Source organism: Talaromyces atroroseus (genome assembly GCF_001907595.1).
Source record: "Talaromyces atroroseus strain IBT 11181 chromosome Unknown scaffold_1, whole genome shotgun sequence".
Lineage (NCBI taxonomy): Eukaryota > Fungi > Ascomycota > Eurotiomycetes > Eurotiales > Trichocomaceae > Talaromyces > Talaromyces atroroseus.
This window is the reverse complement of record NW_017971433.1, coordinates 2,742,946-2,759,041: the sequence shown is the minus strand read 5'-3', so window position 1 is coordinate 2,759,041 and position 16,096 is coordinate 2,742,946. Positions and strand designations below refer to the sequence as shown.

The 16,096-nt window shown below is 48.2% G+C and overlaps 8 protein-coding genes across 8 annotated transcripts; 5 read left to right on the top strand and 3 right to left on the bottom strand.

The window, feature by feature from the left end:
- Positions 1–125: 125 nt before the first annotated feature.
- Positions 126–1,362, top strand: UA08_02047 (hypothetical protein; the record flags this gene model as incomplete). Its single annotated transcript, XM_020261778.1, has 4 exons — positions 126–659; positions 725–787; positions 878–1,013; positions 1,124–1,362. The coding sequence occupies 4 exons, from the start codon at positions 126–128 to the stop codon at positions 1,360–1,362; spliced, it is 972 nt and encodes a 323-aa protein (XP_020123142.1).
- A 525-nt stretch (positions 1,363–1,887) lies between these two features.
- UA08_02046 (hypothetical protein) lies at positions 1,888–3,462 on the top strand (the record flags this gene model as incomplete). The annotated part of the gene is made up of 1 exon (XM_020261777.1): positions 1,888–3,462. One exon carries the CDS (start codon positions 1,888–1,890, stop codon positions 3,460–3,462), a length of 1,575 nt encoding a protein of 524 aa, XP_020123143.1.
- Positions 3,463–4,042: 580 nt separating this feature from the next.
- UA08_02045 (hypothetical protein) lies at positions 4,043–5,164 on the top strand (the record flags this gene model as incomplete). Its single annotated transcript, XM_020261776.1, has 1 exon — positions 4,043–5,164. One exon carries the CDS (start codon positions 4,043–4,045, stop codon positions 5,162–5,164), a length of 1,122 nt encoding a protein of 373 aa, XP_020123144.1.
- Positions 5,165–5,384: 220 nt separating this feature from the next.
- On the bottom strand, positions 5,385–7,177 carry UA08_02044 (hypothetical protein; the record flags this gene model as incomplete). The annotated part of the gene is made up of 4 exons (XM_020261775.1): positions 5,385–5,788; positions 5,847–6,631; positions 6,737–6,787; positions 6,858–7,177. The coding sequence occupies 4 exons, from the start codon at positions 7,175–7,177 to the stop codon at positions 5,385–5,387; spliced, it is 1,560 nt and encodes a 519-aa protein (XP_020123145.1).
- Positions 7,178–7,528: 351 nt separating this feature from the next.
- Positions 7,529–10,017, top strand: UA08_02043 (hypothetical protein; the record flags this gene model as incomplete). The annotated part of the gene is made up of 4 exons (XM_020261774.1): positions 7,529–7,613; positions 7,691–8,394; positions 8,557–8,673; positions 8,779–10,017. 4 exons carry the CDS (start codon positions 7,529–7,531, stop codon positions 10,015–10,017), a joined length of 2,145 nt encoding a protein of 714 aa, XP_020123138.1.
- Positions 10,018–10,225: 208 nt separating this feature from the next.
- On the bottom strand, positions 10,226–10,888 carry UA08_02042 (2-iminobutanoate/2-iminopropanoate deaminase; the record flags this gene model as incomplete). The annotated part of the gene is made up of 4 exons (XM_020261773.1): positions 10,226–10,283; positions 10,372–10,434; positions 10,495–10,652; positions 10,727–10,888. The coding sequence occupies 4 exons, from the start codon at positions 10,886–10,888 to the stop codon at positions 10,226–10,228; spliced, it is 441 nt and encodes a 146-aa protein (XP_020123139.1).
- A 772-nt stretch (positions 10,889–11,660) lies between these two features.
- UA08_02041 (hypothetical protein) lies at positions 11,661–12,747 on the top strand (the record flags this gene model as incomplete). Its single annotated transcript, XM_020261772.1, has 2 exons — positions 11,661–12,061; positions 12,132–12,747. The coding sequence occupies 2 exons, from the start codon at positions 11,661–11,663 to the stop codon at positions 12,745–12,747; spliced, it is 1,017 nt and encodes a 338-aa protein (XP_020123140.1).
- Positions 12,748–13,337: 590 nt separating this feature from the next.
- UA08_02040 (hypothetical protein) lies at positions 13,338–15,186 on the bottom strand (the record flags this gene model as incomplete). Its single annotated transcript, XM_020261771.1, has 4 exons — positions 13,338–14,015; positions 14,067–14,604; positions 14,684–14,841; positions 14,899–15,186. 4 exons carry the CDS (start codon positions 15,184–15,186, stop codon positions 13,338–13,340), a joined length of 1,662 nt encoding a protein of 553 aa, XP_020123141.1.
- Positions 15,187–16,096: the final 910 nt, after the last annotated feature.

Sequence of the window (16,096 nt, the reverse complement as noted above, 5' to 3'; positions counted from 1 at the left end):
TGTGTGCAGCCTATGCTGTCCGTTATCCACCATGTTGGTGTATGCCATGCACGATGAAAATGTGGCGTTCGGTATAGACGCTTTTTCTTGTTTCTTAGCAAATACACAAAGTGCAAAGTATAGCAATGTACTATGAGAGCGCTAGTGATGGGTGTAGGGCCCAGAATGCTCACTGTTTAGAATTGTCCATTTTGGGAAGGTGTCGTGTTAGGAAAGTGTCGTGGCCTGAGGCGTCCGAGTCACGGGCCCCAAGCTTCCTCAGACGGCGCAAACAGCAACAACAACAACAACAACAACAACTACCACTACTACTACTACAACTGCCGCAACTACCACAAACCATGTCTGCTACAACACCGACAAGAACAAAAATAACGCATCTGCTACAGCGGCGCTCATTGCCGCAATTGAGCCGTCCCGCCTTTCCCTTTGCATTTCCAACCACCTGTCCCGCAAGATCGCGACAACCGACTAGGAAAAACTTCGCATCTGCCGTGGATCGTGCGGATAGTGCGGAACCTGTGTTTCCTGACTCTGTCAACTGCGAGCGACTATCGGCGCTGCTTCGGTCACTGATCGAGCAAAAACAATGGACGCTGGATGAAGACCGCGCGGGTGTTGCGAAGACGTATTATTTCAAGACCTATACGAAATGTCTGGTGTGTTCTTTACCCGCTCTTTAATTGTCAATGTGATTGCCTAACCAATTCCTTCTTTTGCATAGGACTTCACCCAAGTCATCGGCATTCGAAGCAAATCGAAGAACCATCACTCAACAATAACTCTTGTAAGACTGTCCATCTTGCTTTGCTTGTCGCCGGATACATTGACACATTCCGGAAACCAAGGCCAATTGATGCTGACTGGCTGTGGTTAGAAGTCAGGCTCCGTCCGCGTCCACTGGACAACACACTATCCTCGCGGTCTGACCGACAAGGACATCGAAATGGCACGGTACTGTGATCAACAAGCCGAGACGATTGGGACGGTCGAGCAGAGCGGCGCGAACAAATGTAAGCCGGCTAAATAAGTCAGGGCTATAGCTATCAAGACAACATCTACAGCAGTCTAAGACTTAGGCTTGGGCTTCCATTTATGAGGAAACGCAAACCATTGTACCTAGCCCATGAATACGCACGTCCAAAGACCGAGGTATTATCTGTGTCCGAACACATGGGATGGCAAGCGGATTCTGGGACAGCACGATCTGGAGGCCAACAGACAAGCAGTTTGAGACGCACGACAGAATGGCTGTATCTCACAAGGCTTTTCCCTCTGTGTAAGCCATACAGCGACCTTTTCACAGCCATTGAGGTTAAAACCAGTACTATTATCAATCATGTGTCGAGCGGTGAGTTGTGAGTTTTCATGCAGAGACAACATACCCTGGCCCGGTTTCGAGGAGCCGCTAGTAGTCCACGGCATTTGTTGCTTTTATCTTCTCCATCTCGGATTTCTCTGCGAGGTTGCTCTCCACCACCAATTTAGTATATTCGGTTTTTTGCTAAAAGAAAGAAATGAAATAATGCTTTTTGAAAGGAAATTTACTACATGTATTTCTTTTCCTCCTTTGCTTTCATCTCTTGACATTGGGGTGACTACTGATTGTGCATCCACAGTTACTTTGCGCTTGTTCGCTGTGGAGTTCGTCCCGATAAAAGATTTTTCGACTGTCTAGATTTTACACTGCCATTATTACGTCTATGATAATACCCAGCGCCCTTTGGATCGTGAAAATTGACTAGAATACAATCGCTTTTCCATTTTTCACGATTAGCCGATTTCCAACTTTTGCCGACATTGACGGCATTTGCATAGCCTGAACTGTTTCTAATGCTATATACAAGGGCAGGTTTCAAAATCAAATAAGAACTCAAACCAATCATAATGGATCAACCCAGTGATATAGATTTGGAAAAGGCGCAACCGCACGTTCATTCAGGACCGGACCTTGAGCAAGAAAGACGGAGGAGCGGGCAATTTTATGAGGATGGAGAAAAGCTAGGATCAGAGCTTTCTGTGGTCTATCATAATTATGATAATGATAGGAAGGATGAGAAAAGGCGAACTTCAGACACGATTACATCGTCTAATGATGATGATCGGGAGGACGACAACGATGTCAATAACCAAGCAATCATATCCAGATCCAGATCGAGATCGAGAACTGAAGAAGCAAACACAGATGCTGATGCTGCTACATCTATTCTAACCAGGACCTTGACCCTCGTTCGCACGCGAGAGTCTGGGCGAAACCCCGGTCCCCCTCCAGACGGCGGCATCAGGGCATGGTCACAAGTCCTTCTTGCTCACTTTGTAATAGCCAATACCTGGGGGTACACCAATTCCTTCGGTATGTTTCAAACATACTACACTGAAACTCTACATCAGTCGCCATCAGACATTTCCTGGATAGGCAGTGTGCAGACATTCTTGATCTTTTTCATTGGCACGTTCTCAGGTCGTGCCACCGATGCAGGCTACTTTAAATTCACATGGGCTTGCGGCATGTTCATCGCCACACTCAGTCTATTCATGACTTCGTTGTGCACCGAGTATTGGCAGATATTCCTCTCCCAGGGCATCATGCAAGGCATTGGATGCGGTCTCATGTTCTGCCCCACTCTATCTCTTCTACCAACCTACTTTGATAAACGACGAGCACTCGCCATGTCCGCCACAGCAGCCGGGTCCGCAACAGGCGGACTGATAATCCCCGCCATGATAAACTCGCTTTTGAAGGAAGCAGGGTTTGCATGGACTATGCGCGCGTTGGGGTTTTTCACTCTAGCCACTTTGCTCCCTGGTTTGTTCTTCCTCCGACAAAGACTGCCGCCGCGTCCAAGCGGGCCTATTGTCGAATTGGCTGCCTTTAAGGAAATCCCCTACTTGTGCTTTGCGATTGGCATGTTTTTTGTTCTTTGGGGGTTATACGTTGGCTTCTTTTATGTGGGTAGCTATGCCCGTGATATTCTTGGTGTTTCTACGTCGACATCTACAGACCTACTCATGGTTATGGGTGGTATCGGCCTCCCGGGACGGATTGTTCCTGGTCTGGTATCCGATGCCTGGACGGGACCTTTGAATCTCTTGATTCCCTTCGCAATTAGCACTGCTGTAACGGCATACGGTTGGTATGGCGTCCATAGCACGCCTAGTCTGTATGTGTGGGCTGTGATATATGGACTCGTTTCCGCCGGCATCCAGGGCTTGTTCCCTGTTGCTCTGAGCTCATTGACCGACGATCTGAAAAAGACAGGCGTAAGGATGGGAATGGTTCTCTCTATTGTTGCCTTCGCAGCCTTGACTGGCAATCCGATTGCAGGCGCACTTGTGCAGGCTGATGATGATGGTAGTTACTTGTATATGCAGATGTTTATGGGTAGTGTTATGTTGCTGGGCACAATATTGTTAGTCATTGCGAGGGTTAACCGCTTCGGGCTTACATGGACTAAAGGGTAATGCCTCATACGCTATCCACAGATTTATGCAATAATGAGGGCAAAGAAACGAAGAAGGCAGAAAGATGAAATGATCGACTACTTGAGGACCCCCGGAGGAGGATATCTATTCTCTCGTCCTCGCGAGGCGCTAACCTAAAAGGGCATCGCTGTGCGTGTCTCAACAATACAATGTCTTTTGTTTCCCAAGTTTCACCCTCATGTTTGGGTTTCACTGTAAGAAGTATGATACATATCTCTTGAGTAACAAGAAGAAGGGAGGGGGGAAAGACGAACAAAACGATCAAACAGGGATATAAAAAAGAGGCTTTATTGACGATGTATCATGCGTCCGCTTTCCGGATTTAGACGTTGTCAGAATCAATACAATTCCAATGCTATGTGTATCTATGTTCAAAGGAGATCGGAAGGCTTTCTTTTTTTTTTTTCTTTTGCAAAGTCTTTGATTTTTATTTCACTGTATTTATGGGAGGACTCCTACCATGTACTAAACTTGTCGCCTGCCTAATTGGATGTCTTCTGATAGTCAAGCATCATCCAAAACCACTTCTGCATACCTACCATCCGAACCGGGTTTGACCATGGACGGCAGCAGGAGGGAAAGTTCAACAAGCGGAGAAATATCTCCCACCGTCGCGGCGTCTCTGAGACGTGCTGCCAACCGAGATCGAGACGATGATGGAGACGAAGAAGATATCCCTGAGAGTGAGATGTCCACTATCGAAGCGAGTTCAGAAGACCAAGAGCAACAGGAAGACGATAAAGAAAACTGTGAGCCAAGTAGCCCGCTACCTCCGAACAGCTATGCTACCCGAAGTTCATATGTACCCCATGGAGAGCAAGAAGAGGGCTTCTCAGACATTACCATAACGCCGATAACAGATGCCTCAGTTTCCTCTAACATTAGCGTCTACCAACGAGCCTATTTCGATTTCGAGAATTTGCTCAACGAGACCTTGAAGAAAAAGCAAAAACTAGAACGATTGAGACTCGTATACTATGGTGAGGATGCAGAGGAGGCAAGTCAATACCTGCGGCGACTCACGCCAGACGAGTTAAGAGAGAGAGCCCGTGAACGGCATAGTGGGATGTGGTTTGAGGAATGGTTGGATTTCTTTGACCAAAGACCGATACAAATACCAAGAAGAAGAACAAGTGATACGATTCCAATGTCAAGATCAACGCGGCAGGAAGAGGGAAAGGTAGCAGAAGAGGAAGCTAGGATAAAGGTAGAGGTACAAGAGGAGGTGTTGGAGGGGATAGCAGAGGAGGTATTGGAGAGGATGGCGGAGGAGGAAAGAGAGGAGGATGTATTAGAGGGAATACCAGAGGAGGTACCAGAGACACCAGAGGAACAGGGGGAAGAGCGCCGTCCACCAACGGCAAATACATCCAGAAAAAGACGCATAGACGGAAATGCATCCGAGAGACATGCAGAAGCACCACCCGCAAAGAGACCCAGAACACGAAACCGGTGCAATACCAGGGGAAGTCTGCATGAGGATGTCGATGTGCCGGTGCGAAGAAGTGCGCGGATTAGAATGCAGGCACCAAGAATGGCTAATCGACGCGGTGATGAACGTCGGAAGCAGGGGAAGCAGACAAAAAAGAAAGAACAGATAATGACAAGATCCGAAAAGAATCTGCGCAGAGGTATGCGTAACAGGAAACCGCCTGACCGCTTTGTACCGCAGTTGTGGTAGTACTTGATTATCTGCTGGGATCTGGTTTTCAATCGGGAGGTTCGCCCTGCTTGTCTTCTATTGTCTTTTTGCTTTTGAATTTGGATTTCTGTAATGAGCTTTGTTGATTATCAGGTTTATACCCAGGTACGAACCGTGTTAAAAAGAATTAATGATTTTAACATTTTAAAGATCTGTCCAATATCGATTTATAAAGAAATATCGAGGCAACAGTAAGTACCTAGGTATGTGTATGATCTACATGCGTAGGTAAATTATACTCAGCATAGTCCAGGTGTACAAAGGCCCTATCGACGCTTGCCATCTGACTCTCAAGCATGTACTGTAAGCTCTCTCCAATATCATGGCTATCGTGCAGGCTCGTATTCCCATCCAGGACAATATCGACCTCCACGTTCAGTCTATCTCCTGAATGGTATGCTTCCAGATTCTGTATCCAGCGAATACAGGCCGCAAAACGCATAACGAAGTATAATAGAACACTGCGGTCAGCGGCTGATGCAGCGGCGCCAGTTAGGTGTGCGATGTGCTCGTTTGCGGTGGTCGCCCAATTGCCGATCACATATATTGAAAGAATTAGACCACCGAGAGGGTCGAGGAACCATATATTAGTGAATGTGCCGACTGTTATTTGCGTCAGCTGGTTTTGATCATAGGTATAGTTCCTTTGGTAAAAACTGACTGAGAGGAAAAATGACACTGAATACGTTGAAAACGACGTCAGTCATAGCATCCTGAGCTAGTGCTTGGACATTGGAATTATTGATCCTTCGACACCAAATCCAGATAAGCCCCTTGATAGTCACAGTCGATGCCATGATGATGAGCGCAGGAACAGTCAACGCGATCAGGTTGTGATCTTCCCCGAACAATCGCTGCAATGAAATTGTCGCAACCTGGAAGAAAGAGGTGATCATCACAACGGCGAAAATAAGTATTCCCAGGGGTTCCAAACGCTGTCGACCAACAGGATATCGAAATCGGTCTCGTCGCACGGTCAACCGTGTTGTGCTCCATACTATCGCCGTGCTCAAGAAATCCAATGCCGCATCTACCAAGCTAGCAAGGACGGACACAGAGCTAGTCATTAGTGTTACGACAATCTTGGCAATTAGCAATAGTAAGTTCGCCATCAGATTAACGTAGACAGCAGTCAGTACAATTCGACGGTTGTCTTGTTCCCTGGACAACTGTGAAAATTCAACCATTTCACTTCCCTGGTCTGGTGAGAGCAAGAGTGGCGTTCTTTCATTCAAAAGGCGACGTGTACAATTCGTCTCTGGTATATCGGAGGTTTGCGTTTGTACGCCAGTCGAAGGTATATCTGTAGCGGAAGTGCCTCCGATTGGTATAGGTTGCTCCTCTGTAATGGTCTGTAAATTGCCCTGCTGATTGCTAGCCCAGAACCGACCGTAGTCTTCAATCAAATCGCGAGCCACTGAAGAGTCCAACAAGCGGTCTACAAGGCTATAACGGGAAACCAGATAGTTCATTCTCGTGTAGTACTCGCGGCTTACCCGTGATTCAGGTGAGCTATTTGTGCTTGGTTGATATGGACAAATGAATGCTTACACTGGTTTCCGAAGCTTGGCTAGCTGCACTGGAGGCGTGTAATATTCCGACCTAACATTCAATTAGCTGACGTAGTTCCATACTAACAACTACATAAGAAGGCCGGGGAGGGTGAATGTACCATCGAAAAGACGGTGTCGTATCTCCGATAAGAAGCGACCCTCGCCTGTGAGGCCTCTCACGAGTGGGTGACGCAGTAAAATGCCTACTATTACTAGCAACAGCATCTCTGATAGAGCTGGACTCAATATCATCAGATGAGTCGTATTTATTATTCTCGGAAAACGAATACGTCCTTAGCAGCCCCGGCAAACTCTGTCCCCGCGTCGACATCATCTGCCAGCCATGATTGGGCCCCAGCTCCAAGAAGGAGCTTGCTTCAGACGATGGGTCTTCTTGTTGCTGAGTTTGCCAGGAAGAAGACCGGCGGGGAGATGTCATTGTAGCACGTATAATAGAGTGGTCAATAGTTGAAATAAACAGATCTGGGTTATGGTGTCATTTGTGGAGCCGATCTGGGCGTCTATGATTAGATCCCATCATCTGATTGGTTGTTCCCGGGACAATCAAGCCAGCCAATCAAAGGCTGCTTAGATAAGCCCCACTTGGATACCCTGTTACTCAGGCACCCAGGCACTTCACCTTACTCGACATTCGCCGATGAATGAGTGAATCGTCCAACCATTCATCACCATACTGCATCGCGCCATGTAGCGCCGACGTGCCTCTAGCTCAAAGCGACTGTTACTGCTGCTAAGGTCAAGTTAAAGAAAGATATTCTCTGCAGGCCTCATGCCCAGAGAACATCCATGCACCGAGCCTGGGTGCGGAAAGAAGTTTCTTCGCGCAGAGCATCTGGCCAGACACAGGCTAAACCGTACGTATCTTATCTTATGTGAAACGAATCGCTTTTGTAGCGAACGGCTAGTGCCAGTCTTAGCTAACGTCAACCAGACAGCCCAAAACAGATCTTCCAATGCACGTCATGTCCAAAACGCTTCGTCCGCAAGGACCTGCTGAGAAGACATGAAGAGCGCCATGCAAAGGGGATGTGGTTCCGAAATTCTGGTGGCTTTGTGGCTGCAGATTCTAGCTCGTCATTTGACTCCCAGTCTCAGCCCATGGAATCGACTGCCATGTTCACTGAGCCTGAGCAGGAGGACGCTGTTCAAATGACTGGATCAGATATGTCTCCCGTGAAGATGACCGCTTATCAGACCACTGGAGAGACGCAGAATCACCAAATGGCTGCCGTAGAGGCAGCCCAGCTAGAAAGGGAAAATGCTCCTATCGATTTTAGTCACAGTATCCCACCCATGGAACCAATTGATTTCCGCAATCCTGGCATATCTGATCACCCCGATCCTCACAATATGAACGTTTCGACTCCTCAATTTGGCGAAGATCAGGTTACTTCTCTTTTCTTGGATCCCTCGATCAACTTTCCCGATCCGCCCTTAGATTTTGAATGGTTGTTTGACAATCTCTCCGCCGACCTAAACTCTACAGGAGGTAGTGCTGGCATGCCATCAGGCACGTCACCACATAGCAATGCTTCGTTGACAGATACATCACCACCAGCTCTCCCAGTGCCGTCTCCAGCTCATATTCGCCATCCTTCATCCACCCAGTCCTCGGCATCTTCTCCATGGACCGAGGTTCGTGCAAACCTGTTGAAGGCCTTGAGCACTCTGGATCCGGACATATTGCTATCGTCTTTCTTTTATCCCAATCATTTGGCGGGTTTTTGGAACCTCTATTTTGAGAATTATCATCCACACTTTCCGATATTACATAAACACACGCTTGATCCAGTGAAGGCGTCGCCTCTGCTTGTAGCGGCTATAGTCACGTTGGGGTCGACACTTTCAGGGGACGCAGTACATTATGATGCTGCTAACAAGATACATGATTCATTGCGATACCTCATATTTGGCGTAAGTTTTTCTCAAAGTACTTTGAATCTCATGTGTCTTGCGTATCCTTTTTAGAACGAAATTTTCATGAAAAGGAAGAAGAAAGAAGAAATACTAATTATGTAGACCCCTGACTTCGATCCTCCCGCATCACTATGGTGTGTCCAAACACTTTTGATCATACAAGCACATGAGAAAATGTTTTCCACGAGAAAACATCACCAACTAGCACACATCTTTCACGGCGCTATCATTACACTGATGAAACGCGGAGTTGCGTATCAGAATACAACAATACCAACTCCTGGTACGACTGCGGTAGAGCAATCGTGGCATCAGTGGATTGAAATGCAGGGTTCAAATCGAACCGCATTTTTTGGTTTTGTCATGGACGCCCAGCATAGCTTCATGTTCGGGCATACCTGCGTTCTTTCTGTGCATGATGTGCGTCTGCCACTGCCATGTGCTGATATTCTGTGGGAATGTAGCAAAGCTGAAGATTGGGACCGAATGATGCGTAAGACCCCAGAGTCACCTGGATTTTTGCCAGTCTTGAAGCGGCTATTAGCACGAACTCCGATACCACCGCATTGTAGTCCATATTCTCGATTTATTTTGCTGCACGGTTTGTTCAGCGTGACGGCTCACCTGAAAGCGAGAGACTCGGCTACACTTGGCGTGGGTCGTATATCGACAGTCCATTCTCCGCGTTTAGATGCAATCGATACGTGGAAAGAGACATTAGAGCGAGCGATGGATACGTGGTCGTTCTCACTTGTGTCGCGGAGCTCATCCCTTGCCCTAGAGGCATCCCGACCACTACATCGCATGGCCTACGTAGCCATCTACACTGACATTAACGACATACATATCCTAGCAGGTGCGCCATCTCTACTGGGCAGCTTGCTTTCAACCAACGACCGACTCAGAGCAACAGCGCGAGTGCGAGCATGGAGCGAAAGACAGGAATCAAAAAAGGCTCTCTATCACTGTCTTTTGTTGATACAAGAGAGCATATTTACGGGACAGGTCTATCGGGCAACCAAGGACAACATCGCACTTCGACCATGGTCGATATACCATGCCTCGTTGATCTTGTGGGCATATGGTGCAATGTCGCGCGAAAGAAACCAAACTCAGCAGACCCACCAAGACCGGGAGAAACGGATATCATGCAGTGCCGAGGAGTACCTCGTGCGCATGCTAATGCTGTTAAGGCACGACTCCGCAGAGATTGATATTGTCGCCCAAGAGACCTCTGAGCTACTGCAGGCAGTGAGAGAGTCTCTTGAGGGTTGTCGGTGGGAATTGCTTCAAGAGGCGTATGATACATTAGGAAGATTGGTGAGTAATGAGCCGAGCTGATACAGTGTCTTATTTTGATATTTGATACCATCTGTATTTTTACGCCGTTAGATATAGACATGTACACATGTGTGTGCGAAACAAAGACAGCGCCTGATGCTGTAGTCATGTCACATGAAAACTTGTAATTATTATATAATTCCTAGCTTTTACCCTTCTCACTAAGCTACCAAAGATGTGAGTACCTAATATCTATCCATAGATACTATCAAAGCGAGGATTTGACTTTGCCGAACTTTTCTCCGGAGCTCCCCGAAGCATCAGATCTACGATAAGAAAGAACAAGTTAGCATTACCAACAGAATCACAAATATGAATAAGAAATTAAAAAAAAACAGTATTCAGCATACCTACAAGACAGCAGTGCACTCAATCTCGACGTCTGTGTTACGGGGCAGAGTTTTGACAGCAACGCAACTGTTATCCAAAACAAATCAGCTTCTGAAAGTAACATTGTTTTACAGAGAGAGAACTCACGTCCGGCAAGGCTTAATGTCACCCCAATATTGTGTGTAAACGGAGTTCATCTCAGCGAATTTATCCATGTCGTCAATGAAGACATTGACCTTGACAACTTTCTCAATAGACGAGCCGGCGGCTTCGAGAACGTGGCTCAAGTTTTTGATGCATTGGTGCTTTGGTAACGGAAATCATCAGATATTATTGAGGGACAAAACAAATGGAGGAGGGGTAGATGCGTATATCATACAGTGCGAGCTTTAATGTCTCCTTCGACCAAACTTCCAGTTACAGGGTCCATGCCAATTGAGCCAGAGCAGTAGACGACGCCATTGGCGACGATGGCCTGGGAGTAAATACCGGGGAGAGGCTTGGGGGCCTTGTCGGTCAAGATGGGGGTTTTGCTGGCCATGTTTGTTGTTTATTTCTCAAATAATTTCTCTGAGGAGGGTGTAGAAGAGGAGTAGAAAGGAAAAGAGAAGAGGAGGAGGAAAAATAAGAAGCAAATGGAAGGTTTGTTGAGTAATCTATTTAGCTTTCAGGAACGTGTATGGACTCTTAATACGGGAATAATCTGGCCAAGCAAGGGGGAGCAATCCCACACAGTAACATATACATCCCCAAAAAGGCATAGCTGGTATTGTATATACAGCGTGAATACGCAAACACGTGTCTATCTTTCGGATAGATCTTATCACCCCGCACCTCCAATCCCACGTAGCGCGTGGATGGAGGTGAGGGGTATCGGTACGCTCGTGCAATCAGAGAGCTATTTCTTGAGTCTAGCCAGGCTAGATTGTGCATGAATAAGATGGTCCTTTGCATTCTATTGAGCTACCGTGGTACTATGGTAAGTATCGATTGTAACGCGGGCGTAGTGAATGGACGCATGTATAGCTGGACAATACGAGGGAGCAAAGCACCCTATTATTTGCTGTAATTGTTAACTATTTAGATTAGATAAGAGTCTAAGTTTGTGCTCTCTTGTGCTGATTTGTTACAGCTCGGTTTTAAAAGGACTCTCTACTCCCTGTCCAGTTGAGCCTAATTACCCTACCACGTACTCTACCACTTACTCCTCGAATCCGGCACTACTAGGCCCAGGAGTCTATATCCTGTATCTTCCCTCTCTATAATAAAAAGAAAAGCAATATAGATCTTTCTACTCCAGAGAAAGAGCAAAAATGGCCGCCACCCAGCCTCCGTACCCTCTTCACCCATCCGTCGAATCTCGCGTCCACCCCGAATATGCCGCTTTCTACAACAAATACATCATCAACCAACAGCAAGTGCACCTCCAACCCGTTGCTGCCTCACGCACATCTGGCGTTCTTATTCCTGGAGGTGGTCCTGTGCTTCCAGTTGGGAAAACCGAAGACATATCGATAAAGCGGACCGAGACCGAAGGGCCCGACGTCGTCGTGCGGGTGTTCACGCCAGAAACGCCAGCGCCAGGGGGCGGATGGAGTGTCTTCCTATATGCCCATGGAGGCGGTTGGGTGCTGGGGAATATCAACACTGAGAACACCGTTTGCACGAATGTGTGCAAGAGAGCTGGTGTGGTGGTTGTTAGTGTTGATTATAGGTAAGGGAGAAAGGCTCCCTGCCATGTACAGGGTTATCTAAACATAAATGCTCACAATTTCCTTTTCTAGATTGGCACCAGAAGATCCCTTCCCAGCCGCAGTCCACGACTGCTGGGAAGCCCTACTCTGGCTCCACAGCCCTTCGACCATCAGCCATCTGAACATCAACGTCAAGAAGCTGTCTGTCGGCGGGTCCTCAGCCGGCGGCAATCTCGCAGCCATGCTCACACACAAGTCCCTGCTCGAGAAACCCTCGCTGATCAGCATCTCTAAACAAGTGCTCAGCGTGCCCGTCACCGACAACACGGCTGATCCAGCCACGAACTGGGCGTGGAAGGAATTCGAGCATACCCCTGCCCTGCCGGCTCTCAAGATGATGTGGTACCGCAACCATTACCTACCTGACAAGAAAGAGTGGGCCAATCCGGAGGCTTCGCCGTTGTTGTATGGGAACGAGGACGGTCACTGGAAGATGTTGCCGTCTGCTGTTGTTATAGTGGGCGAGTTGGATGTGTTGAGAGGCGAAGGGGAAGCATATGCGGCCAAATTGGAGGAGAACGGTGTCAAGGCAGAGCTGCATGTGATGCAGGGTATGCCCCATCCTTTTTTGGCTATGGATGCTGTGTTGCAGGCTGGAAAAGATGCTATTACGCTGATGGTTGACGCTGTCAAGAGCACGGCTTGATTTCTTCTCTCGGACTCTTAGCTGTAGATTAATTGCATCGCGTGTTCATTTGCATAAGTATTTATTTTAAAGGAATTAGAAATCAAAGAAACTCATTTCGGGTGCGTTTAAATTCACAGAAAAAAAGAAGAATCATTCATCTACAATCATAGTAACAACGCCGTAGATACAAGGATATGAAATCTGTGCAAAAATGGCTCTGCCGGAGACAACTTTGTGCGTAGATACATGAAATCATTTATCAACAAGAGAGCAACGTTCGCGCCAAAGAAATTGTTTCATCGCTAATGACATATGTGTCTGAAAGAGGGGATATAGAGATGGAAAATGAATGGAAAGATGGAGAGAAAGACAGGATAAAAAATGGACCTGGATGAGATAAACGATAGGAAGCTCAAGCAAGCAACGACAGACGCCATATGATGCAGGTCAGGAGTATGAATGCGAGGTTGCGTGCCGTCAGGAGCTGGATGCAGAGTGGTGAATAAGGAGAGGATAGGGGTGTTTTGTATACTAATTTAGTCCTTATACTGAGGCACATATACAGCGTATAAATAATACTAGCGGCTTGGTGGTAACGCCGAGGTGTTTCACGTCATATTCTCCCGTGTTCGGTACTGGTTGCGCCACGACTCTCCGGCGGACTGAGGCGGAGGAGGCAAAGGACCGGAGGGTGGAGGTACAGCCCCCATGGGTAAGGTGGCAGTATGTAGCCCGCTCTGGTGAGAAGAATTCATTGCCCGAGGGAAATGCGGCTTCGACGGCGCGTCTATGGCCGAACGAGGCTCGCCGGCATAATGGCGCGGGGAACGAATTTTCCCACTCCGAGATTCATCGCTCTCTAGCGACAAATGTTCGAGAGATAGGAAGGGCGACTGTCTTAAAGCCGTCTGCGGCGAGTTGGGGTTGTGAGATACATGCTGTTGCTGGTAATGCTGAGCGCTATAATCGGCGTGATGGGATGTCGGAATGCTATGCGAGGGAGGTGTATAGTGTCTATGTGCCGAAGTAACATCATTTCGGAGCGGGATGTCTCCAAAGGTTGGCGTGGGGTGAGATGGGGCATTTGAAGATATCGCAGTTGCAGGAGTGTCGCGAGGCGTTGTATCAGGGGACGGGCTTCCAGAAGTTGAGGTTGCCGCCCTAAGTGATGCCGGAGCAGGTGGTTCAAGATAGGAGTGACGGTCCTGTGCGTGCATCATCTTACGGGCCCATTTCTCGAGGTCTACTGGCGTTCGCTTAGCGGCTTGCAAGAATGCATCTTTGTCCTGTAATTGTGTTAGTGAGCTGTCTCAAGCAATCTCGAGTTCTCGACTTACGTAGAGTTCCCGTGGCGTAGGACGCTCGTCGGGTTTCTTGAGCAGGCACTTGGCCACAAACTCGTGTAGAATAGGAGGGAAAGCATCACTCTTGGGCAGCTTCGGAGCAGGCTCATGCACAATTTGCTGTAGAAGGTCCAAGATACCCATCGGCCCAGCACTGGCACGATCCCCTGCAGCTGAGTCGGACGAGTCAAAAGGGAATCGTCCGACGGCGAGCTCCATCACGGTCAACCCAACACTCCACACATCAGACCGAACAGTATATGCACCTCCTTGAATACGCTCAGGTGCCATGTAAGTCGATGTTCCAACAAAGGTATCAGCGACCGAGTTGACCGTCTCCGTTGCGACACCAAAGTCACAGAGTTTGATACTACCGCGAGAGTTCACCAAGACGTTTGACGGTTTGATATCGCGGTGCATAATTCGATGGTTTTCGTACAGATACACCAATCCGGCAAGAATAGATTCGGTGATCTTGCCAAGCACATCGATGCGTACAGGTCCAAACTCTTTAGAAATGCGGTCGAGAGAGCTAAGCCAGTGTGTCAGTAAAGATTGATCGATATCAACCATTTCGCCCTGGCCAGTAGAGCTGTTTGGGGCATACACACCCGCAGTCCATATACTCCATGCACAGCACAATATCGCGGGATTCGTTTTGAAAGGCACCGTAAAATGTCACAATGTACGGCGAGTTACAATCGTGGCCAACTTGGAGCTCTCGGAGGATTTGCTTGCGAACGTTCTCTTTGGCATCGACTCGAATAATCTAGAAAGCTCGGCTGTCAGAGGGAAGATGTGTTTATACGAGATTAGAACCACCGACCTTTCGTGCCATAACCACCTTGGTTGTGGCATGCATAACCTTGGCGACTGTGCCGCCATTTCCTGCGCCGACCTCCTTCAACGTAATCAGGTCCTCACTGCGCAAATCGAGTTTAAACTCCAGACCAATTTCCAGCGTATCGGACCGGGTGCTCTCCGTGTTAGCGAGAGCGCCTGGGATTTGGGCGTCCTGTTCCGACGGGTTGGAGGCTGGTTTGGGGGTCGAATTGAGGGCAAGTCCCTTCACATTCTTGCGTTTCATGGTACGAGGTTTGAACTGGTCCGCCATGATGGATGCTGGTATGCCGCTCGGCGGCGAATCGACTCACGATGCGAAAAGCGAGACAAATGATTATTGCAGTCGAGGGGAAGACCAACGACAAAGCAGTGGACACCTTGGAAGCCCTATCTGGAGCGAACAAACAATAGACTTTCCCGCATACGACGGCCTTGGCTTGCGAGGCATAAAAATAGCGATCGAACGACAAAAATATCCGTCCGCCACGACTGAATTAGTGGCAGTCACAGCGGTTGCCAGAGACGAGGTTCACGCAACGGACGTGATGAACTGAGTGGGAGATGCAGCGGGGCCAATCAGCGCGCTTGGGGCGGCGAGCTCAGAGAGAGGGACTACGTGACTACTGCCAACCGCACGTAACTATAGGCAATAGTGTGCAATAGCAAGGCAAAAATCTCGATTGGCAGTGCGTAGTCGGGCACAAAGCCAGCGCCGTGACTATGGCTATGGCTATGACTGAAACCTCGCTAGGAGGCGGGGAATAATGAGCGAATAGTCAGTCTTTCTACGCGGTGAGTACTGCCCAGACGCTGTCTCTGTTTTATTCCGGCGGATGCTGGGTCAGCACGGATTAGTGCAAAGGTTGTTCTATGCCATTCATGAGTTTTCTGAAAATCAGTAAATAAATAAGTAGTAAATATAGTAAGTTGTAAATAGTAAAGGGCAGATATAAATATCAGCCAATCAGCAGCCGATCCGCTCCACCAGCCTCTGGCCGATGCATGCGCCACGCTTAAGCTGCTTACGGAATAGCGCACCCGCCACGCCGCAGGCGCGCGCCTTCGGCCCTTTTCAGTCGCAGCTGCCAAGTCAAGTGCTCTTGCCAGCTGTGAGCGCTCACAACAAAAAACCCACCTTCACTCGTGCTTTTGATCGCTTCTTGCTGGAGCGAGTGAGCGTA